Source organism: Mastigoproctus giganteus, chromosome 10 (genome assembly GCF_048544385.1).
Source record: "Mastigoproctus giganteus isolate SK-2022 chromosome 10, ASM4854438v1, whole genome shotgun sequence".
NCBI lineage: Eukaryota > Metazoa > Arthropoda > Arachnida > Uropygi > Thelyphonidae > Mastigoproctus > Mastigoproctus giganteus.
Genome location: NC_143584.1, coordinates 103,138,503 through 103,165,010, shown reverse-complemented (window position 1 = coordinate 103,165,010; position 26,508 = coordinate 103,138,503). Strand labels below are relative to the sequence as shown.

The 26,508-nt window shown below is 38.2% G+C and overlaps 1 protein-coding gene across 1 annotated transcript in view; it reads right to left on the bottom strand.

Moving 5' to 3' along the window:
- D2hgdh (D-2-hydroxyglutaric acid dehydrogenase) overlaps positions 1-26,508 on the bottom strand; it is a 141,697-nt gene that overhangs the window by 30,608 nt on the left and 84,581 nt on the right. Inside the window, exons 5-6 of the mRNA XM_090382989.1 lie at positions 15,234-15,402; positions 4,415-4,591 (exon numbers count right to left, since the gene is read on the bottom strand). Of these exons, the coding sequence (XP_090239115.1) occupies positions 4,415-4,591; positions 15,234-15,402 (346 nt within the window). The remainder of the gene's footprint in view (positions 1-4,414; positions 4,592-15,233; positions 15,403-26,508) is intronic.

Genomic DNA, 26,508 nt, shown 5'->3' with positions numbered 1-26,508 from the left:
CATGTAGTGTAAACATGTGTTATATGAGAACTGACTGTACTAGTAGTACTATGCATGGGATGAAGGAGTTGAGGGGATGAGGGAAACTTTTTTCCCAAGCCTAAAAACATAGCTTATGTGAATGGTGGTACTGAAATAGCTATTCTGTATAAATTCATAGAATTAATGTAATATCAATAATCTCTTGGTTTACTAATCTCAGAGATATAAAACTATTTGTTCAATTTGGTTTTTTGCATTATGCTAAGTAAATTTTTATTTCAATTTATGCAGGAAGAATGTACTATTAATGTTAAGCGATTATCTAAAATTTGAAATATTAATTATTCTCCCTTCTTATTTCATGTGTTAATGGAATATTTTTGTCATTTCTGAAATCTATTTTACCCATTCTTGCATTAAGATCTCCTACAATTAAGATCAATTAATTACTTCTTTCCGAGAGTAACATTTAGTAAGTATTAAAATTATATTTAAGCACGACAAAGAAATTGTGCTCTACTACAATTTTTTTTTTTTTTGATGTTAACACAAACAGTATAGTTTGTAAGTAATGAAAATAATATATATATATTTTTTTTTTATGAAAACCCCAAACACGAAAGGTATCAAAACCTATAGTACTTAGTACCGTGCATGGGTTGAAGGAGAAGTACGGGGGGGGGGATGCCGGAAACTTTGCTCTAGAGCAGTGTTTCCCAACGTGGGTCCCACGCCCCACATGGGGGCAATTTGATTGTTCAGGGGGGCAATTCAAAAATTGCTCGTCTAGAGTTTAAAACAACCGCCTACTATGATTTAACTTGTACAAAAGAAGAATTGTTGGTATCTCAATTTTAAATAAGCATTCGTTAAATGTTGTACTTTCTATAGAGCTGCACTTGAAAGTTTGGAGTAATATCAACTACAGTTTGCTCGGAGAGTATTGCTTACTATGCCTAGTGAAGGAATAGTACATACTGTATTGGACGATTGCTTATGGCATATGCAATGTGCAAGCAAAGTGGTTGTCTACTGTAGCCTACCGCAAACTCAGCATGTTATATGAAATAGGTAATTCCTTTCATACAAACGCTCGTTTGGGCATCGTGACTGTACATTTGGATAGGTTTGACGATCTCAGATTAAAATAAAAATTACTTTGTCCACGCACAGAATTATTATTAATGAAGAACCGTGATATACAATGGTATGTATTTGTCATATATGTATTTCTGTGGTCTCAGTAAATAAGCAAATAAGTCCAAAAACTCGAATTTGCAGGAGAGAAAAAATAAACTTCACACTCTCATATAAACATGCATATATTCGAATATACAAATATTTATTACTCACGCTAAAACTACAATAACGAAGATAGCTGCGTGTCACATAATAGTAAATAATAAATACTTTATTATAGTGCACTTATCTCATTTTTGACAAATTAGACTTATCTGCTTGTTCACAGAGACCACAGATTTAATAGCCCGAATTCAGTAATTCGTGTGATTTATTCATTTAAAAAGCGTACTAATAATTAATTTTGATATATTAAAATAAAATTAAATTAACTTTAATGCATAGTTTATTTTTAGTTTTTGATTTATCTTATATTTATTTCTTTCAGTTGCGCAGTAAAATGAGTAGTGCAAGTAAAAAAAAAGTTCGCCAGTATTCAGAGGAATACTTAAAATTTGGTTTCATACCCGCTATCCACGATCAAAGGTCACCTTTTTGTCTTTTATGCCAACAATGCTTGACCAACGAATCAATGAAGCGAGGTCGTCTTGAGGCGCATTTGAAGGCGAAACATAATGCTCATGTAAATTCAGATTTAGATTACTTTCAAACTTTAAAGAAGAATTTTGAAAAAAGAGCAACATTAAAGTCTCTGTTTATTGCTCATACTGCAACTGTCAATCGTACTCTTGAGGCTAGTTATGAAATTTCTTTACTCATTGCTAAATCTGGGAAAAATCATACTATAGGAGAGAATTTAATCAAACCATAAATATCAGCATTTCTTAAAACAGTTCTGGAAAAAGATGACAAAGACGTGAAAGCTATGCCACTCAATAACAATACTGTTAGCAGAAGAATAGATGAAATGAGTGAAGATATTGAAATACAACTTGTTGGAAAGCTGAAAACAAGAAAATTCTCAGTGCAAATGGATGAATCAACTTTGAGAGACAGTGAAGCCGTACTGATAACTTATGTGAGATATATTGATAAAGGTAATTTTGCTGAAGAAATGTTATTCTGTAAATCATTAGAGAGCACCACTACCTCCAAAGATATATATAATAAGCTAAAAAATTACTTAGATGACAATAATATACCAATGAAAAATATAACATCTTGCGCTTCAGATGGTGCTCCTAATATGATGGGCAAGAAAAATGGCTGCTTAAAATTGATGAAAGATGAGAATCCAGAAATGCTTCTTGTGCATTGTGTTATTCATAGGGAAAACTTGGTAGCTAAAAATATTTCGCCTGTTCTTCATGAAGTACTAAAATCAGTTATAAAATGTGTCAATGCTATTAAAGCTAATGCCAAATGTGAGCGTCTCTTCAAGCTTTTTTGTGAAGAACAAAATGGAGACCATGTGAGACTTTTACTTCACACTGAAGTAAGGTGGCTCTCGAAAGGGAACTGCTTGAAAAGATTCATGGAACTGTTTGATACTATTAGTGACTTTTTAAGTGACAAACCTGAAATGAAGCATCTGTTAACGGTCGATGGTAAAGCATTTGTGAGTTATTTAGCCGATATCTTTGAAAAACTAAATATATTAAATAAACAACTTCAAGGAACAAATAAAACTCTCGTCGATGCAAAAGCGAAGATATTTGGTTTCATTACATTTATTGAATTATGTCAAAAATATATTTGTAACAAAAATTTTGAACAGTTTCGTTGGCTGCAAAAATGTGAAGTGACTGATACCGCTGTACTTGTTTGTCTGATGTATCAATGCAGTACCAAGAAGAACTCTCAGAAATGCAAAATGATGAGTCAGTTAAAACTTTATTCAATATAAAAGGAGCGATGGCATGGCTTTGTGATGAAACAGAAATTAAATACCCAAATTCAACCAACTTTGCAAGAGAGCTATTGTTACCGTTTCCATCTTCATATTTAGCTGAATGTGGATTTAGTGCCATAAATGATTTGTTCCTAAAGAAAAGAAATCGACTGGATATCACAAAACGGGGAGACTTGAGACTGAAGCTGACTAAATTGGAGCCCAATATAAAATCTCTCTTCGGCAAGCATCAAGCACAAGGGTCTCACTAAATTTAGTGCACTCATCTAGAAGTGACTTCACATGGAATGTTGAAATTATTAAACAATTAAATAATAATTACTAAAAATTAAAATATTATAAAAAAATCTTTCATATAAATTATTTTGTACTTGAATTTTAGTTGTCCATTATATGTTTTGAAAATTTACTTACTGTTTTTTTCTTAATAATTTCCTAATGATTTCTTCCTAAAACCTAAGTTTTGTGTCCTGAACAAGTTGTAATTAGGCTTCATTTAGGGAATAATTCAATTTTTGAATATAAAAAATATGTATATCGGTGTTTCCCAACGTTACATAGGGGGCATCAGAATTTTAGAAAGACTTAGGTGGGGCATGGTAAAAAAAAGGTTGGGAAACACTGCTCTAGAGACTAAACATGGGTTTCACCACTTCAAGCCTCCAATAAGCAAAGTGGTGGTATTTCACCGGTTGATGAAAGTCATCTACCACCTATGAAGCATTTTTAAACTATATGAGATCTAAATATTTATTACAGTTGGAAATTATATACAGATGGAAACTAGACATTTTGTTGCATGTTCTACCACTTCATTAGTGATTGCTGCCTTTAACACTTCACCATTTAAAAGAACAGAATGGCCAAAGGTTTGATATAAAAAAGTAAATGATTTCAAATTATTAACAAATTTTATGTGACCACTTATGTAAATAGGAAACAATAAGACTAAATATATATTTTGTAAAACTGCAGCGGAACTTCCTCATCAAGGATTCTTTTAATATGTCTACTATTTTTTATTTGTTATTACACTTGACTAATAATTCAAGCAAGTACAATTAGGTCATTACGGAAATAAATTTATACCATTTTTAAAACGTAAAAACCAAATCACTGCTTAATAATTCTGAATCAAGATAAAACTTTCAAAAAAATAATTTGTTTTTCCACATTGCTTAATTCTCTGATTTGTGTCATGGCGTACAGATATGTGAAAAATCATCAAATGATCTGGCAGAATTGTCTTCTATGTTCACCAAGTCAACAAAACATACCAAGTAACTTGATACACAGTTCAAGAATCAATTAAGCAATATACAGAATTTGAAATCTTCACTACCAAAAAATATAACTTTTTATGTAAATACTGTACAATACCTGATATTTCCAATAAAACATAAAAAGGATGATGCCTAATGGGATTATGTAAATAAAGATTATTTTCAACAGCATCTACTGCTTGATAATCCATTACTTCTACAGCAGAGAGCACTTCAGAAAGCAACATTTTACATGTCTTATATGTCAGAAGAACATTCTCAAAATTGGAGCACCCTACAATAAAAAGTATGTTGAAAAGAATTTACTAAAATAAATTTACAGGATAAAGAAACATGTCAGATATATGCAAAATAGACTTTATAATTATTTTACGTATATTGCTTTATATTATATAAATACAGGCAGTTCTCGCTTTACGAGTTCTCGGGTGAACGAGTTTTTTTTTTTTTTTTCCAAAGTATCAAGAGTCAACAAAATGGAAAATATGAACATTAATTGCAAAAAATGAATGTTAAACATTCATAAATACCGCATTTCAAACCATGCGCATAGCTATACAATACAGCGTACCCAGCTTTACGATATTAATCCGTTCCAGAGACACCATCATTTCGTGAAAATATCATAATGTGAATCCAATAACACATTGTTTTTTGGTAATTTGTTCCATGACCTCGGATGTTGAAATTTTCGTTATATAACTCCATAGAAGGTCGTTTTTATAGTGTAAATTGTATTAGTTACCAAATCAAATCACTAATATGCACTACACTTTCATTGTTATCATATGCTCTGTTAAAAACATGGGTGAAACCCATGTTTAGTCTCTAGGGCAAAGTTTCCGGCATCTCCCTCTCCCCATATTTCTCCTTCAACCCATGTACGGTACTAAGTACTATAGGTTTTGATACCTTTCGTGTTTGGGGTTTTCATAAAAAAAAATAAATAAAAATAAGAACCAATTTTGAACGCCTTTGTGACATTTTTGTAAAGCACATTTCTGGAGGTCACGACCATAAAACAATAAAAACAATTTGCACTTTCCGGTTTATTGTGCTTTTCTGTTACTGCAAACAATTATAAATGGGTTGTTGATATTATTATTTGGTTTTTAGGAGCATTAGCAACTAAGGCCATATTGCTCCGGGGATATGCGGTGGTCATTCCCTGACCTTTCCGCATCCTCCATATTTGGTGGTGACAGGCTCGATCCCCGGTCTAATCATGAAGCGTGCGCTACGCATTGCTGCTCCTTCCCACCTGGCTATGGAGGCACCATAAATGGGTTCTAAACTCGATGTTATTGCATTTGTGAAAATACAGATAGCTGGAATTGTGTGGTATTTTGCGTTATTATAGGGAAACTTGTTTCCCCTTTATTGAAATCTTCAATCATATAAAAAACATAAATAAATTTTCAGAATCTTCTCTTCATTCCTTTTTTTTTTTAAAGCTTCGTAAACTTGTTACTCCACACAAATCATGTTAGTTGCAATTTGTGCGTTCCGTTAAAAAATGCTTATGCATCTATTGAAATTTATAAAGAAAATAGAAGATTATCTAGGAAACAAATGCCTCTTGAAGCATTTCTGAAGATGATGACTCCTTGTGCAACAAACCAATGAGTGCTGAGCCAATAATAAGTGATCAACAAGTGTGCAATTAGTCGATGATGAAGAATAAACATTCTTTAAAATTTGTAAGTCATAAATAATTTCTTTATTATTATAATTTGCTTAATTTTACAGGATACGCTTTAATTTCTTTGGATAAATCAATCATTGTTTAAACAAACTAATCAACTAACTAATTTCAATGTTCAGAACGTAACCCCTATTTTTAACATTATGTCTATGGATTTAATTCCCGCTTTACGAGTTTTCGCTTTACAAGCGTGCGCTAGGAACGAATTAACTCATAAAGTTGAGAACTACCTGTATACAGTTGTCCTCAGCTACAGGGCTTCATCAGCATCAGCTTGATTAATTGCTCTGTACCTATCCATCAACAGGTGCTTGGAAGTCTGAGGTCCCAGATGAAAACTGTTTGCTGCTCTTCAACTAAACTATCCACCCAGCTTGTTAGAAATGTGTTATTTTTGATTTAACTATTAAAAAATCTATATTTAACTAACACAGAATTTCTTGACTGCCCTGTGCACTTTTTTCTAAAAAAATGAGAAAATCAAAAATTTGGATGTGTGACTTATTCATGAATTTAATCTGAAATAAATTCCACGATTTTAACTAAGACACTCAAATAAAAATGCTGCATTTTATTTTTAACTTCAAAGTTTTTAATAACAGTTTTTATTAACTGGAGCATTTATATTTTCCATCTGGCCATAGTCTGAAAAAAAGATTCTTTTTAATACTGATATTTATTAAAATGTGATTTGGAATGTCACACTACATAAAATGTTAGATTTTTGTGAAATTGAAACAGACAGATAACAATGCTGATACCATTTACTGTTCAGTAGAAAGGAAAGGTAGTTAGCAATGTAATATGTTCATTTGTCATACCTACAACAGTAATTTCTTAGCTCCCGTTGTGCATTGGAGATTATTTCTAAGTTTGGCACCCTTTACTAGCGAATGTGATCAATAAGGCATTGTGTACAAGTTTTCTAAACATGAATACTACAGGCATGCAGCTAGAAAATAAAAGGAAAAAATTATTCAAGAGAAAATAAATCTGAAATTGTGCTGCTAATAGAAAATAACTAAAAAAAATTTTTTTTTTTCTTTTACATGTCATTAATAATGGAGTACACCACTAATTCAAGGGTGTGCAGTACTTGAGAAAATGCAGTAATTATTGAGTCAGCAGGTGAATTTCAGGCCAAACTCCAAAACTAACATGCTAACTGGTTAGAAATAGTTGAAAATTAATTCTGACACTTTTTAAAGATCTATCTTATAATACCTGAAGTAATTTTTTTTCATTTCAAGGTAAGTTAAATCCATGTTAATTACTTGCAACAACAACTCAACCAACAGTTTCATTGAGCCATTCCAATACAAGGTTCCTTATATTGAATTATTTGCATCTCCTATATCCATAGCCAAAAATACTAGGCACAACCATTACAACCTAAAATATGCTATTTATTTTAATCAAAGAGTAGATTTTTGAAAAAAATTTATTGCTATACAGCATACTCTTTCTCTCTCTTGAAAATATATGTACCTGATAAAGTCAAAAATTTTCAAAATAAATATTTCTATTAGTAGTACTTGCATTCTGGTGAAAAACAAGATATTGAGTAGTTTACTAAGGTCCACCCTTCCATACAATCCCAAGTACTAGGACTGTAGGAGAGGAAGTGGATCTTAGAAGCATCATGCAGTCCTACTGATACCTTCAATGCAAAATCACTACACTGAATAGCATAACAACATGCAGCCCAAATTTACAGTCTCCATATTATAGCAGTCATCCATAAAAGAAAAAAAAAAAAAAAGCATCGTACTGGTGGAGCTGCGTGTAGTGGCTATGTTAAAATGTGCTCTCAGTTATATTAAAATTTGGTGGTTGAAGCATAAAAAATTGAAAATACATCTTACCATACAGAAGAAGAGGTACAGAGGATTCATTTTATAACTGTGTGGTAAATACTTAGGCTCTAAGATTAAAATAACAGTTTAACGGTTAGTGCGTTCGAAGAATACAGAAGAATACATGCAGCGGTTAATGCCATATGAAAGGAGTGCAAATTTAAAATACAGGAACGAATATTTTAAAACGTAAGAAATGTATTCATTGGGGGTTAAGACTGTGCAAATCAGCATGTAAATATGTTTATGGTAAGGAAACGTTGCATTCTTTATGGCTTGGGAGGAAATTATTTTAAAATATATTCAACATAATCAATTAGAAATATTGGATATTAATTGGACATCGAAGAAGGAAGAAGAGGGATAATAGCATCACCTTATGAATAAATTCATTGACTGTAGATATAATAACTACTGGTGCGAATCTAATGAATAATATATATCCATTTATATACATAGACGACCTCTGGAAACCAGGCGAAAACCAGTTGTGATCAGCCTTCTGCACTTAGTGGGGAACTGCTGTAGTAACCTTTCCTCTTTAAGAGCATCTCGTGGGATGCATGATGACTCTTCCTATGATTAAAGCCGGCCCCTTTCAAAATCGGCCATGTGGTAGGCAATGGCATACCACCACATTATCTGATGCCACAGAGACCATAACAAAACCAACTCTAAAAACTGCTGTTAAAGGAAGACCTGCAATTAGGTGGAAGAATGAGATCAGCGAACTTTTGGGCGTGACATTTTGCAATGCCGCTCATATAGCATATGATCGATGCAGTTGGAGGATTTTGTTGGTGGCCACAACAGCTCCTCAGGGAACTATGTGACTGGAAGAAGAAGAAGAAGAAGAATATAAATATAAAATACTCATTCAGTTTGTCAGCAAACCTGAGCCTGATGAATTCAAACCAGTCCCTCTGCAAATTTCATCACCATCCAGCAGAAAGGAGAGCACCTCAGCTCAATAGCACCCACCCAACCACAGAAGACTTACCAGGGGATCGGCCAGGATTGCAGCACTTATCCACCACAGGTAAGCTCTCCCATTTTCTACTCCTGATGTCACCTCTAGTTCTGTGCACCACCACTACCAGTTCATTTCCAAGTCCAAGATATACAGCTTCAACCAGGGCCCCCAGGATTAGTGCTCCTTTCCCCCCACTCTGTATTAGAGCCATAGACCCAGAAGTTATGAATGGCTGGTAGTTTACAAACTTCATGTAAGCCATTGGAATTGTAGATTTTAAGCCTAAGAGGGCCCTACCACGTATGCTTCGAACTTCATAAAATATAACTCTCTGACTGTCCTACAAGTGTTCAGGATTGCAAATTTCTAAATTTCCTTGTACGTGTTCTCTGCAAAACCTGTTGCTGCTAGGCTGTTATGTAGGGTCTTTGGCACCTTACCACTGGCTGACATGATGATCGGGATGATCGTTACTTGTTGCATATACCACATCTCTTTGATCTCCAGTCTTAGGTTCGTGTACGTCCTGATTTTCTCCTCGTGGGTTTTCTGGATGTTGCCAGTGTTGGGCACTGCTATGTCAATCAGGTAGGTGGCCTTTTCCTTCTTGTCAACAAAGGTTATATCCGGTTTGTTGTGTGGGATTGCCTTGTCCATTATTATGGTGTGCTCCCAGTACAGCTTGTGGGTTGGGGTCTCTAGTACTTATTATTTCTCCCTGACTGGAGGATTCCACTACGTGACGAGATTGGTACTTAGTACACAGGGTGGTTGTTGTTATATCTGGTGTTATTGTTGGTCGAGGAACTCTGACTATCCTAAAGTTGTTCAGGATTGCAACTTTCTGGAGTTCCTTGTAGGTGTTTGCTGTGAGACCTATTGCTGCTAGGCTGTTATGTAGGGTCTGGGGCACCATACCAGTGGTGGACACGATGAATGGGATGGTCGTTACTTGTTGCACATGCCATATCTCTTTGATCTCCTGTTTTAGGTTCATGTACTTCCTGATTTCTTCCTCATGGGTTTTCTGGAATTTGCCAGTGTTGGGCACAGCTATGTCAATCAGATAGGTAGCCTTTTCCTTCTTGTCTATGGGTTATGTCCAGTCTGTTGTGCAGGATTGTCTTATCCATTATTATGGTGTGGTCCCAGTACAGCTTGTTGGCTGGGATCTCTAGTACTGCCTGGGGTTCGTACTTGTAGTACGGTACACTTTCTTTGATCAACTGGTATTTCCTTGCTAGCTTCTGATATATTATCCTGGCTACCTGGTCATGTTTAAGAGTGTGCTCAGTCTGGGTGAACACCTTGCATCCCGTAGTGATGTGTTGGATCATTTCTGAGGCTAGGTGGTATTGTCGACGTGTGTCATCGGACACTCTGGGTCCCTTGGTAATGTATTTTCTATAGTTTCTGGTGTTGATTACCTATTATTATTATTAGCCATATGGTGCAAGGAAGCCCAAGGCTTATGCTGCACCAGCCAAAAAAAAAATTCCTGAGTTACCCTGAGAGAGAGAGAGAGAGAGAGAGTCAGAAGTAGAAAGGAATCACCAAGAAAGAAAAGAATGATGATATCCAGCTCAGGACCCTGGGTGTGCCAAGCCCATACTCACCAGACGTGAGCCCCTGGGGTGAGTCTTGGATGGCGAGCATGAATCCTTTAGTCTCGGGGAAGAGCTTCCCACTCTTAAGCCATTGGAAAATTGGAAGCAATTTTATCTGTGATCTTGATGGAGGTCATTCCAACTTCGGGGAAGACACCGGAGTCAGACTTATCCTGAAAAACCCCACTAAACCCCACAACATGCCAGGCTCACACAGGCCTATCGCTCTGCTGTCGATGCTGAGCAAGCTCGTTGAGCTACTCATCTACCACAGAATTGAAAACCGTTACCAGAATGCTCAATTGATGTCAAGAAACAAATCTGGTTTCAGGAGGGGATGCTCCACCACTGATGCCCTTGAGAGGATCATCGATGCAGTCAGAAACTGTAACAGGAAATATTTCCTCCTCATCTCAATTGACTTTGCTAGAGCCTTTGACACCCTCTGGTGGCCCAGTGTTCTGGCTAGGCTCCGACAGGCTGAAATCCCATCAAATCTATTTCGCTGCATGAAACCTTACCTGAAAAACCGAAGAATCACTGTCCCTTTACCTCTGTATCCAGACCAGTTTACAGAGGCTACCCCCAGGGATCCGTCCTGGGGCCGCTCCTGTGGAACCTGGTGCTTGATGAGTTTTTAAATCTGGATATTCCAAATGTGCTGATGATCTGATTATGATGCTATAAGCAGACAGCACGGCTCAATTGGAGGCCATAGGCAATCATGCCACACACATGCTCAGGATTGGGTCAAGAGGAATCTTCTAACGATCTCAACCGAAATAACAAACTCAATACTCCTCAGGGATGCTCTTGACCCTGGTAGACCTCCACTAATAAAAATAAATGGAGCGACCATCAAACTCAAACAGGAACTAAAGTACTTAGGAATAATACTAGACCGAAACCTGAACTTCACATCTCATCTCTGTTATCTCAGAACGAAAACAAGGAGGCTCTCGGCCCTGATAACCAAAATCACCAGGAGGGACTGGAGACTAAAGAAGAGGGCCCTCTCCCTTCTACACAAAGCTCTCTTCATTCCTATCCTTGCCTATGGTGCAGGCGCCTGGTATCAGAAAGCAAACACAGCAGTCAACAAGAAAAAGCTGGAGTCTATACACCGATCCATACTATTGACAACAACTAGAGCCTGCTGCACAGTAAGCACCCATGTGCTCCAGGTCCTGGCGGGCTTCCTTCCCCTGGACCTGGAGATTGTGCGCTGTGGGCTGCTACACCAACATTTGAAAGGAAGAACCACAACTTATCTAGACTACTCAACAGATCCACAGAAAAGCAAATCCTCAGAAAATAAGAGGTTAACGGAACACCTGAAATCTATCAGGCAAAATAGATGGAATCTTACCACAAAAGGGCAAGTCACCAAAAAATTTATACCCGATGTCAGTAGGGTATATCCTATTTCCCCGTCCTGGTTTTCCCCTGGCTTGCACACCACCTTCCTTCTTACGGGACATGGCTCCTTCAGAGGGAAACTCCATGAGCTGGGAATCTCCGACAACCCGAGCTGTAACTGCTGTCAGGAGGAAACCTGGGAACATCTTATCCATGACTATGACAACTACGAGGACCTCAGATGTCAGCTATATACACGCATCAACTCCTTGCTAAGAAACCGAGAAGAAATAATATTGCAAGAAGAAGATAATTACTGGGCTTTCACCATCTTTGCCGCGAACTCTTTGAAAGACAAAGATCCCTGCCACATCATCACTAACCTATGAAAACACAGACGTAACTACCTGAGATGATTGCGAAACTCTGAACTAGTGACCACCTGAAATAGATGCAACACATGAACGTAACGAACTGGACCTGACTCCTGGACTTGGACTTCCACCAGACGAAGATTGCAACTTGGACTCGGACCTTGAAGATTGCATCTTATGATGCCACATCCATATAGCGCCCCGGCTCTCTCTAGCCTGCTTTTTACTCCTCTTTCCCTAGCAGAGGGGATGGCCTGCTGTCTCTTTCCCCTCCTGCCACCCCTCTTTCTCCTCTGGTGGGGCATGGGCATGCCCCACTATTTCAACAGGGGTCATCTTGCCTACAGACCCCTTACTTCCAATTTCCAACCCCCCAGTCTTCCACCTCTCCCTCCAATCTCTTTCCCCTTACAACAGTGCCTGCCCCACATGTACAAATTTCAAACACCAAAATTCATGCCTGACCTATTTAGGATATCTCACCTCCAGCACTTATCCCTTATAGCTCCTCTAAGCAGCATATAATGTACCATCTGTGCCCAAAAGAAAAGAAGAATTTTTATTTTAATTATTTTTTATTTATTTATTTTATTTTTTTATTTATTTTTTATTATTATTTTTATTTATTTATATATATATATTTTTTTTAGGTCCTAACCACTGAAATCTCAGGAAAATAGGAGGTAGGACCTGCCAGAGCAAACTTTAAGAGAACACCTGGCTGGCCTCCACGTGGCGGAGTATGTAAATAACAGGTCCCATCTGGGGCCTGACGGCTAACAAGCCAGAGGAACAAGGAGCACAACATATTACATAACTCGTGACCCACACACTTTTAAACCTCTGGCCTTGACAGCGCACTGTCCTCGATACAAAGAATATATGCAGAGATAGTGTAAATCCCTGGTGCTGTTAGACCCAAAAATACTCTGTAAGGCTAGGTAATGCATCAGGTGTTGCAGTACTATCCTTACAAGATGCACATGCTAAAGCATGGTGATGCAGATATTCATTTCACATATGCACTTCAGTTTTTAGCACGAATGACAGTGGATATCACTTGGCCATGGAACATCCTTTGAAGTAATGAAGCCCATTCTGCTTAAATTGACAAGTGAATATGCACAATTTGGGCAACAGAAAACCCTCGAGTTATCCAAGAGGTTCTGTTGCATTCTCCAAAAGTGAGTGTGTGGTACGGATTTAGGGCCACATTCATGATTGGGCCATATTTTTTTGAACAGGTAACACCAACTGGACCCAGCATCTGTTCCGTCACTGGACAGCGATATTATGAAATGTTGGCAAATTTTGCAATACCAGAGCTGCTGCTGCTGCTGTTGTTGTTTGGTTTTTAGGAGCATTAGCAACTAAGGCCATATTGCTCCGGGGATATGCAGTGGTCATTCCCTGACCTTTCTGCATCCTCCGTATTTGGTGGTCATGGGCTCGAACCCCGGTCTATTCAAGAAGCGTGTGCTACACACCAGAGCTGCAACAACATGGGTGCCTTCAGGATACTATATTCATGCATTCACCCAACATCCACCGTAGTGTCCAAAGACTGATAAGGCAACACGTTACAGATGAACTGTTCATCAGCCATTGTTTCCAGACATCTTGGACACCCCAACACCGGACCTCATCCCATGCGACTTCTGGTTGTGGGGTTTTTTGAAGAACCAGGTGTATTAGGAAGAATGTCAAACTCTGGCAGATCTGAAGGACAGCATTAGACGTCACGTACTGGCTATTCCAGTTGACATGTTACGTTCTGCTGTAGAAAATGCTGTTCTTTGAATGGAAACTGTTGTTGACCAAAATGGAGGATACATTGAACAATTGTAGTGCTGTTCAAGTGATTTGTATTGCCACAGTACCATATAGCGACAAATTTTGTAACTAATTTTTTTTCCAATGAATGGCGAGCACGTTCTTTATTGTACCTGTTGTCCAAATTTCTCTTCAGTACTAGCCTTAGAACTCATTCCAGAGCCCTCTATATAGGGATACTTTAATTTTAACAACCCTGCATATATATATATATATATTTTTTTTTTCTGATTTCAGAGTTGATTAGCAAAAAAAGTTTACTGTAATTTTCTGATCAATTCTTCTCTTTTCCTATTAAAATTTCCACAATGAACATTAAATGTGTTTGAACATACTTTTCTTTGGATGTGTGACACAGGCATTATATAGCACAGCATAATAAAGCTAGCAACCACTCCAGGCAATTAAAATGGGAGAAGTGCATGTGTGTGTGTGTGTGTGTGTGTGTGTGTGTGTGTGTGTGTGTGTGTGTGTGTAGGAGTATATAGAAATATTTCTTAAGTACTTTCATAATTATAGACCCTGAGGTTAGGAAAAAAAAAAAAAAAGGAATTATTTTCTATTTTTGATTATCAATTATTAGGTTTACCTGTTAAAAATTTCAGGTAGCACATTAAGTGTGTTTTAACATTACTGTTCCTTGGAAGTATCACACTCACATTACACAGCACAGCATAATTATGACTTTTAAATTCAACAAAAAAAATTGTTCTTCCCAGTCAATAGTATATCTTTTGCTTGCTATTAACTTAACATGGTAATGGAAATATGCATAAAGATAAGTAATCAAAACTCATGGAATATCTCTATTTTGTTTTGAATTGTTAATAAAATTAAATGTTCTGTAATACAATCTGTAATAATGATATGCACTCAGTCTTAATGGCAGGCTGAAACAAGTGACATAGTAAAGACAGTGTGCAAGCACACAGAATGGAATCATTCTTCACCTACTTGGCCATAGATAACGGTTTCTAGGTTGTGCACACAAACTTTTGAAATAACTGGTTTTACTTTCTTTTACTTTTGTGATAGCTACATCATAAAGGTTTATTATCTGATTACCCTTTCAAGTAGTGGGTTACTGATAATGTCTTGCAGACACTGCACTAGCAAACCTCTGATTTATAGCCTTTATTAAATTATAGAATTGAACTATTATACTCACAATTAAAAAAAAAGAATAATAAATAAATAAAGGCTACTTACCAAGAAATGCTACTGAATTAGCAGGAGGTTTGGCATGACAAAGAAGTGCAACTCTGCTAATTATTCCCAAGGTGCCTTCTGATCCAATAAAAAGTTGCTTTATATCATACCCAGTATTATCTTTTCTTAAACTAGACATACAATCCAAAACTTCACCACTGGGAAGAACCTTCAAATAAAAATAATTTCAGGACTTCACTAAAGATATAAATGTCACACGACATATAAATTAAACGATCATACAGGTGGGCAATAGCAAATGCCCACCTGTATTATTGTTTTACATATCATTCTTTATGCAATTGGCTAAATAAGGCAAGCAAAGTTGGAATAAAGGGCATTGTTATACAACATCTCATACTGTAAGTTCCATTGTGAACTACCCTACTTGTCCACTTAAAATAAACACTTCCCTAAAAGATGTATACTGTTATTTATTATTAGCTAAGCACCACTGTTGAAGCAATACCATTTCAGAGATTGAACTGGTATTGGTGAAATGATTCCAGAAGCAAAGAGTATAACAGCACCAGCCCCCCCCCCCCCCAAAAAAAACCTTTTTTTGCCCACTTCATTTACCCATTTCTTCCAATAATTTGTTCAACCCTTCTTTAAATTTATTCACACCACCCTTTCACAAAAATAGGCAGAGGTTATTCCAACAATCAATTACTCTCTCTCTCTCTCACCAAAGGCAAATTATGCACAACTATTTTACAACCATCCTTTCTCAATTTAAATGTATATCCTGTGTGCTTTACCTGAGAAAGTATAAATATGCCATTAGAATTTGTTTACTAAATACTTTTAAAGTCGTAAACATTTCAATTAGGTCATCATGCAGGTACCTAGTTTCCAGATTCAATTTTTTCCAGTTTCTGCAATTCATAGAGCTCATGTTTATTAATGAGAATATCTTTCCCTCCAGCTAATCTTAATACTGTTATATGCACTCTTTTCAAAAGATCTACATCCTTCCTGAAATGAGAATTCAAAACCTGTATACAGTATTCCAGATGCAGCCTACACAATGTATTATACATTCAGATTAAACATCTATATGCCCCTGCCAGAAAAGTAATTGTATCTCATTGAAAGAATTCTATAAGAACATCCCTCTAACAATTTGCCTATGAGTTTTTCTAGCAGTGTATCTGCACCATGCAGAAAATTTTACATCAAACTGTGCAATCACTCCATGTCTTTTTTAAATTCATATTAGTATTAGCATTAATATTAGTAGTGTCATTATAAGCTCTTGCTGTCCTGCAAGACAGCAAGAGCTTATAATAGCATCAGCCAAAAAAAAAAAAAAAAAAGAAACTTTCTTCCAAAATCACCTGTCTATCCCTATTTGTCTAGTTCTTCCTTAAATTTCTTTAAACTACCCACTTAAAATGTCCACTTAAAATAAACACTTCCCTAAAAGATGTATACTGTTATTTATTATTAGCTAAGCACCACTGTTGAAGCAATACCATTTCAGAGATTGAACTGGTATTGGTGAAATGATTCCAGAAGCAAAGAGTATAACAGCACCAGCCCCCCCCCCCCCAAAAGGGTTCGGTGTTGGGTCCACTGTTGTTTTGTATATTTATCAATGATATTGATGAAGGTATATCAGGCTTAATGTCGAAGTTTGCAGATGATACAAAGGTTGGCAGGGTTGTTAATGACCGTAATGGCAGTGTGCTACTGCAACAGGATCTAGATAATTTGGGCAGATGGGCTAAGAAGTGGCAACTGAAGTTTAACCTTGACAAATGCAAAGTACTGCATATGGGTAGAAGTAACCCCAGAGAAACGTACCAACTGTGTCGTACTACACTTAAGGTGGTAGAAAATGAAAAAGACCTGGGAGTAATTGTGCAGTGAGATATGAAGTTTTCTGAGCAATGCAGACAGGCTGCCAGGGCAGGTCATGGGGTTTTGTCAATGATATATAGCAATTTTGCTAGCAGGGAGAAGGAGGTGATTGTCTCTCTGTATAAGGCAATGGTCAGGAAACGCATTGAGTACTGCGTACAGGTCTGGAAGCCTCATTTTAGGAAGGATGCAGATTTACTTGAGCGTGTACAGAGAAGGGCAACAAGATTGGTGAGGGGAATGACGGGATCCTCTTACCAAGATAGGCTTAAGTTCTGCAAATTGCAGTGGCTGGAGACTAGGCACCTGCTTGGTGATCTGATTTAGGTATATAAGGCCTTGAATGGGTTGGGCAAGCTGAATTCTGATGGGATCGTTCCACTTGTTCAGATTACGAACCTAAGGGGCAATTCAAATTAAGAAAAGATAGATGTAGAATAGATGTGCGGAAATTTGCCTTTAGCCAGCGGGTGGTTAATTGCTGGAACAAACTTCCATCTGTCGTTGTGGAAGTTGACAGGTTAAATAAATTTAAGGAGGAACTGGACAGGCATTTGGAGGGAATGGTGTGATTTTTTAATTTAATTTTATTTTTATTTATTATTTTTTTTTTGGCTGATGCTGCATAAGCTCATACAGTTGCTTTCTTGCATCACATGCCACTACTACTACAAGACCTATATATATAAAATGGGAGTTGGAAAGGCCAAAAGAAATTTTCGAGACAAAGGTTGAATTCAGATGTTGATATTAGAATTTGGCGGCATTGTTAAGGGGGTGTATCTCAGTCAGTTCAGTTAGAGTGGGGGGGGGAGACTGAAGAGTGGGAGGAAACAGGTAGAAGAATGGGGATGTAGTGGGCATCCCCAAAGAGGTCGGTGGGGAAGAGTCCATTAGGCGAAGTATGGGGAGCAGGGAGGGGAGGAGACAGAGACCCACCCACCCCTGCCTGGGGATGTAGTTTTAAAGGGAACTGTGTCGATTCCAGCAGGATGGTCAAATTAAATTGCTCATCCTGCTCAGGGTGTAGGATATGTTTGCTGACAATGGGGAATGGGAGAGACAGACATTTACTTTATTCATAATCTGCATTCTCACTCTACTTGCATTCTATTTTTATACTTTTTTCTTATATTTTATAATATTTTTTTCTGTTACACTATATACACACTGGTGTTCAAAGAAAGTGCATCACCTAGGAATTTCATATTTCTAACCCTTTTTCCCGATGGTATGTTACATTAATGACTAGCATTACAAATAGAAATATAAACAAAAGATATTTGTTAACAGTTAAGGCAAAGCTAAGTAATATTTGACACATGCTCTCAAAATATTCCAAAATGGGCATTTCCAACCTTTATACAACAGTTATGGCTGAAATGTTATCAGAAGCGCAAACTAATATTTAGTCGAACCGCCTCTAGCCCTATTGATAGCAGCACGAGGCATTGAAAAGATCAATTTCTGAAGATAATCAACTGATAGTTTGTGCTTCCAAACACGAATTATGGCTTCATGACGGGTCTTTGGTTTCTTTCTGGCAACTGCAGATTCCACACAATGCCAACGGTTCTCTACAGGATTCAGGTCCAGACTGTTTCCAGGCCAGCTAAGTTGGAAGAACGGTCTATTGTAATAGACCGTTCTTCCAACCATTTTTTCACCTGTAACAAATGTAAACGCATTATTGTCGAATCTCTAATGCAGAGATGAAGCTAAAGTAACTACAGAAGTGCCTACTTACACTTTTTGCCTGATGACAAGGAGCAGAGTCATCCTGAAAGATGCAGTTACTTGGCAGGTTGAAATGGTCTCTAATAGTTGGCAGCAATTTGCCTTCCAATATAGCCAGGTATCCACTGGCATTTACAGAACCATTTATAAACTGCAGGTGACCTACTCCACGATAAGAAATGCACCCCCATATCATTTGCCTGGTAAGGAATTTCACTGTAGACACCATACAGTCTGGATAATATTCTTCACCACATCTACGGCGAATCGTTTGTCTCCCATCAAAGCCATGTAGGTGGAATTTCTTCTCATCCAAGAAAATAACTGACTTCCACTGCTGGGGGGTCCATTTGACATGTTCCTTACACCAAATTAATTGGGCCTTTTTCGTTTTTTGTGTGAGGAGGGACTTCTTCTTAGGACGATGGGCTACAAGTCAATTTTTGAAGAGGCGTCTTCTGACTGTTACTGCACTTGCTACCACTCCTGTATGTTCTTCACATTTTCTTTTCAACTTAGATGAAGAAGCTTTACGGTCTTTAAAGAATAAATGCTTCAAAGCGCAGTCCTGTTTTGTCGTAGAGACTTATTTGCGTCCACTTCCTTTTTTCCTATTAGCAGAACCAGTATTCTTGAGTTTGGAAAGAAATCTACTGACTGTCAACTGATTACAAGATACTCTATAAGCACTATGACAGGAAGAACATCCTTCCTCATGTAAAGCAACAATAGCACTCTTTCTTCCTGGCATCAACTGCACATAACTCACCATTCTGGCATAAGCAAGGAATGACTGCAACTTTTGCAGAGCATGTTTATATAGCTGTAAGTAACAGCTGATGCAATATTACGTCATCACCTATGCGTGTCAATCTTATCTTATGCAATCTGTAAGAAATAGTAGCCATATACTTACGTTATTCGGGCGACAATTACAATTTTAAGGGGTGATGCACTTTCTTTGGACACCAATGTATATATATATATGTATATATATATATATAAAACCAATAATAAATATAAAATTAAAAACATATTCCAGTAGTATTGCAAAACTGTAGAGCAAAAATTTAACATAAATTAAATCGACAGAGAGGGGGAAAGTAAAGGTAACAAGATAGAAACTGTAGCCGAAAGCCTCCAAATAATTTAAAAATTCAATTAAATCCAATTAATAGTAAATCCATATTAAAATTTAAAATATAAGGCCAATTATATAGAAATTTAGTGGCACCTCTCTAGTAAGGTACCAGTTCCAAGAGACGTGAAATATCACTAAAAAGGGACTAAACGAACTACTAAAATAAAATAAAATGAACAAAATAATAAGACTGGCCATTATGCCCCATATCGACGGAGGACCACAATGCTAATAATGGTCATGGAATCACTGCATTTCAATACTAGACAAATCGCTATGCAAATCCTCTGCATTTGTGGTTCGATCGTGAAATGGAAGGGTGGTTTGTTCCTTTGATCGATTCACCTTTGCGACAATTGTCTAGCGATTGAAATGCAGCGATTCCATGACCATTATTAGCCTCGTGGTCCTCCTTCAATATGGGGCATAATGGTCAGTCTATTATTTTGTTACTTTGTTTTATTTTAGTCCCTTTTTGGTGATATTTCACATCTCGTAGAACTCGTGGTACTTTACTAGGGGGGTGCCGCTAAATTTCTATATAATTGGCCTTATATTTTAAATTTTAATATGGATTTACTATTAATTGGATTTAATTGAATTTCTAAATTATTTGGACGCTTTTGGCTACAGTTTGTCTTGTTACCTTTACTTTTCCCCTCCCTGTCGATTTAATTTTTATGTTAAATTTTCGCTCTACAGTTTTGCCATGCTACTGGCATATGTTTTAATTTGTTTTGTTTGTTATTTGGTTTTTAGGAGCATAAGCAACTAAGGCCATATTGCTCCAGGATATGCGGTGGTCATTCCCTGACCTTTCCGCATCCTCCGTATTTGGTGGTGACGGGCTCGAACCCCAGTCTAATCAAGAAGCGTGTGCTACGCACTACTGCTCCTTCCCACCTGGCTACGGAGGCGCCTAATTTGTTTTTAATTTTATATTTATTATCGGTTATGTAATGGGCATCATGTGGAGGATGTGTATTTTTGCTGCCTCTAATGATAGCTTTATATTTATTTTATTAATGTCATTATTGAAACATATATATATTCCCCCCCCCACACTCATTCATTCATTTTTTTTTCTCACACACCAGGGAAGGGATGCAGTGATGTGTAATGTAAATTTAATACTAATGCATAATAGTTAATTAAGTAAGAATATAAATTATTGAAACTAAGTTTGAAACTGAACTGTAACATTTATGGTTTGTGTTCTTTTTCTCACACAGTTACACTTATTCATCCTTCTAGCATTCATTTCATTTGTTCGACTCTTGCACTTACTGTTTGTTATTCTTCAGTTGTGGTGCAGGCTTAGCCACAAATATTTGCAGGCCAAGGGAGAATGCAGTGATAGTATTTGTGTTGTTAGTAAATGTTTGTTAGTATATATAAAGTAGTGTAAGTTATTATTAACTTTGCATTCTTTCAGCCAATTACATTTGCTCTTCCACTCATTCCCATTCACCATAACCCTCATTCACTCTCTCTTTCCCTCATGCTGGATCACTCTTTCTTTCACAAAAACTGACATTTATTCCCTTTTTCCATAATTCCTAATTCACTCAGTGCCCAGCCTGTTCATTTTGTCTTTCATTCTCATTCATTGTACATTGCATCCCCTTGCTACTAGCTTACTGATATTTTTCAGCTAATCTGCTTCCCTGGCTGCCTCTACATCTCCCTCCCCCTAAATAAGTAATTATTTGGTGTGGGGCCCCAGGTTCCTACACATGGCAGGGTAGTCCTGGGGGTACTCAGATCAATCCAGTTTTGTCATGTCAGGTTTAGATTCACTTTTAGAGAGCCGGGACCTGTCAGTATAAATGTTGCAAAAAGTCCAGAGGAATACCACTTAGGTGGCTTTGGGCTAACCATTGCCACCCATGGCAGAAACCTTTTGGTTTCTGCCATGGGTGGCAATGGTTAGCCCAAACGGGTCTGGTCAGACGTCTGGTTTCCTGCTCCCACTTTTTTTGCCATAGCTCATGGAGCTTTGTGGCTATTCTTTTTTCTTTCAGCATTGAAGGCAGTATCAAGGGCTATCCCCAGAAATCCTGTGAGTATGCCCTTTTTAAGTCTATAATACAAGCCTCTTTTGGCTACCTCCAGGTAAAGTGGGAGAGCTCTAGCGAGCAACTGTAGTGCATGTGTGCTTACTATGTGACATGCTCGTAATAGTGAGAAGTATTGTCCTTTGTATCGATTCTAATTTATTCCTATTTCTTACTATGGCCGAGCAGGTGAACCATACACTGGCCCCATAGATGAAAACAGGTAGGAATATTGCATGGTATATGATTTCCAGGGTCTTTCTTTTAAGCCCCCAGTCTGCTCGACGATTCTGGCAATCATACCTGCATAATTTCTCACTTTCTTCGCCAAGTCAGTCACAAATGGGGGTAAAAAGTTAATTTTAATCAAAGACCACTCCAAGATATATTAGTTCTGTTACCATTTTTATAGTAGTTCTGTTAATTTTGATTTGTGGACATCTTCTAATGTCCAAATTGCCTTTCAGAAGTATTTGTTTGGTTTTTTTCCGGTGATATTGTGAGCTTGTGCATTTGTGCCCACTCCTGCAGCTGCAAGAGGGCAGCATTTGATCTGTGATCTACAACCACTCTTGTGTTGCCTTTTACAAGGAAAATCAACTGAAAATCGAAATGTCAACTGCAAAGACCAGGCTTTCCACGGGGCCCAGAAATTCATCCAGATCAATATTTCAGAAGAACGAGCCAAGGATTGAACCCTGCAGGCAGCCTTTATTCACAGAACATGTCAATTCCTGGAACCTTGTGTGTACTGAGACACTTCTGTCTGTAAGGTAGCTGTTTGTTACCTTAGAGGTTTTGTGGGGCATTTGCCTAGCAGAGTCTCCTAAGGACACTAGGCCACCAGAGTGAGCCAAATGACCCAGCAAAGTCAATAGAGATTGCCAGCATATATTTCTCCTCCGAGTTTTTAACTGCTGTCAGTAGGTGGTGCATGGCATCCTCCTTAGAGATGCCCTGCTTAAAATCATACTGATTCTTGGAATGTAAACCTGCTTCTGTGTAGTATTGAACTAATCTGCTATATATTAGTCTTTCGTATATTTTCCCTATTACAGGGAGTAGGGCTATTGGTTTATATGATTTGGAATCAGTAGGGGGTTTCTCAGGGTTTTTGAGAATTAATATTAACACTGCTTTATTCCATATTTTTGGGAATATACCTTCTGTCATACAGTTATTTTATAGTGCTATTTTGACTAATTTTTTGATAATCTCAACCTCTAAGAGATTAAAACCTGGGCATTTATTGTTTTTGGTTTTAGATAGTGCTATTTCTAAGTCTTGTATAGTAAATAGAGATTTAATATTGGCATTGTCATATTCAGTGTTTTCTTTTATAATGTCTAGCTGGGTGGGGGAATGATTCCCAGTTTCAGTCTGAATAATACTGTCTAGAATACTATTTACGGAATCCACCTAACACTGGGTTGGGGTTCCATCTAGTTTGACAGTAGTTTCTAAGACATCTCTTGGCAGCTTGTTGGTCACTATTCTGTAGACAACTCCCCAAGGGTTATTGATTCCAGTAGTTCTCACTAAGTGCCTCCAGCATTCCTTTTTCCTGAGAGGGCTGTATTCCTGAGAGTTCTATAAGAAGCTCTCAGTGCATCCACCTCATTTTGTGGCCAAGATGTTCTGGCTCTTTGAAAATGTCTTCTCACCTGGTGTGCCCTTCTCCTGAGTATAGTCAGTTTGGGGCACCACCACCAGGGAACTGCCTGCTTCCTCGGTTTTTTGGGGATAGACAGGTTTGCTGTTTTTGTTAAAATGTTTGTTAAAATGCTCGTCCGGGCTTCAGTTGCCTGATCTAGACCACTCATTTTCCTGTTTTTGCAGCTCAGCTGCTGTACGTTCTGTGAAAATCTGCCAGTTTGCCTTTTTAAGGTTATACCTTTTGATATCCAAAAAGGAGTGTTGGGTTGTTTGTAATTGCCTGTTTAGGTTGAAGGAAATGGCTCTATGATCTGATGTGGTCCAGGCTGGCTGGCCACACCAGTCTGTAATTTTATAAGCTATTGAATTGGTGGCAAGAGTAACATCAATGTCACTCTCCCACATGATACTGCTAAAAGTTGGGAGGTTATTTGGTTGGTTTAGCCCTTGAAAGGGTGAGGTAGTTATATAGCCTAAAAGTATCTGGCCGTTGGGTGTGCATGCTCTGTCTTCCGTACAGCTGTGCCATAAGGCTGACTGGCAGTTGACATCAGCACACACTATGATATTTGCAGTAGGTATTAAGTCTATGACTACTTGTATGTATTCAATAGTTGGATTTATATCTTCACTTGGTCTGGAATATAGTGAAATAATGTAAAAGTATCCTACAGCACTGGTGATATGGGCACACACACTCCCACTGGGGAGCAGAGGTGACCCACCTTTGAGGTGTATGAGGTGAATTCTATTATTTTATAGCCTCTTGAGTATCCTTCAACCCTACCCATATGTGTGTGTAGGGCTCCTTGAGTACCAAAATATCTATATTATTTTCTTCTAATTTGAGTTTGATCTGATCTACAACAGCTCTTGCTCTTTGAGCATTCAATTGGATGAGATTTAGAGCCCTAGTCACATTTATGTTTTCAATCTGGCCCACAGTTCGTCCTAGATTGTATAAGTTTTACCGTTTTTTTTATAATGGGGCATTTATCATCCCTGATACTATGTGTATAGTCAGTCAGCTGTGCTGCCTTGCAGGTAGCACAGCTGAGAGTGAAGTCACGTTATTCATTCAAGCTGGTTTCCTATTGTTGTCGCACGGACATGCGCTGTTTTACTCCAGCGTTTGTCGAGGTGTAAAATGGTTGTCTCCAGGATGGGGTACATTCTCATGCCTTTGCAGCGGTTTATGGCCTTCAAGATTGTTCAATATATTAAGTGACTCTAGCCATGCGCGGTGGCGAAAGTGACTGTGACAGCTGCTACATAGGTGAGACATCAAGACGTCTTGATGTCTCACCTATGTAGCAGCTGTCACAGTCTCTGCAAGTGATGCGGTATATTACATTGCTGCGTAATTGAGTGGTCCACTATTTCAAAGTCACGCTTGGGATCAAGGTCGTGGTTGGTGGCCCAAAAATGCTCCGCGACTGCCGACTGGTCATTTTTAGCAAGCCGAATTGCTCTGTCATGCTCCGTAAGGCGATCTTGAAGACGTCTTGATGTCTCACCTATGTAGCAGCTGTCACAGTCTCTGCAGGTGATGCGGTATATTACATTGCTGCGTAAGAGAGGTGTGACAGGGGTCTTCACACTGGAGACAAGCGAACGTAGGTTTCTGCAGAATAACTGTACGCATTTGATGTTGTAATTTCTGAGGATTTTTGAGATCCGATCTGACACACCTGGATAGTAGGGAATGTAGGCGGATTGTATACTGTCTTGGTTCGGGGGGTCTTGGGTGGGATGCGAGTTCTTGTGCTTGTAATAGGCATCTGTCTAGCACATGGGATGGATATCCACATTTGATCAGGTCTGTCCTCACACAGGAAATCTCGTGCGTCTGATTGCATCAGTGCTGGAATAGCTCCAAGCTCTGGAGAAATGGTGCGGGCAGTGCTGTTGAGATGACTGGGTGCATGGCCGGATCTGTAGTTTGTAAATTGTCCGCACCACATAGGTTTACAGTATACCGAAGTCTCTAGACTTCGGCCTATGCGTTGCACTAAGATATCCAGGAACGGGAGAGCCTCGTTGACTTCTAACTCTAGAGTAAACTGTATGAAATTAGACAGGGAATTAAGGTATTCTAGTAATGCTGTTTCAGAGCCACGTGGTATTACAGTGAAAATATCGTCAACGTATCTGCACCATGTTGTAATAGGTACAGGTGGGTTCAGGTGTACCTGCTCCTCTAAATCTTCCATGGCGATATGTTGGCTACTACGGAACTGACAGAGGCACCCATGGCAGTGCCATGCACCTGTTGGTAGACTGAATCCTCAAAGGTGAAGATGCTGCTTGATAAAAATAGATTGAAGGCGGTGCAGATGTTATCAGTGGATAGTGATGTTCTGGTTGGGAGGCTTAAGTCGTTCTCGAGGAGCCTCTTGGCACAGTGTATGGCCGGTTGGGTGGGAATTAAAGTGAATAACTAGAATTCGAAGTCAATGAGGCACTCCTGTTCCTGGATGTCTTAGTGCAACGCGTAGGCCCATGTCTAGAGACTTTGGTATACCGTAAACCTATGTGGTGTGGATAATTTACAAACTACAGATCTGGCCATGCACCCAGTCATCTCAACAGCACTGCCCGCACCCTATTCTCCAGAGCTTGGAGCCATTCCAGCACTGATGCAATCAGACGCAACGAGATTACCCGTGTGAGGATAGACCTGACCAAATGTGGATATCCATCCCATGTGCTAGACAGATGCCTATTACAAGCACAAGAACTCGCATCCCACCCAAGACCCCCGAACCAAGACAGTATACAATCCGCCTACATTCCCTACTATCCAGGTGTGTCAGAT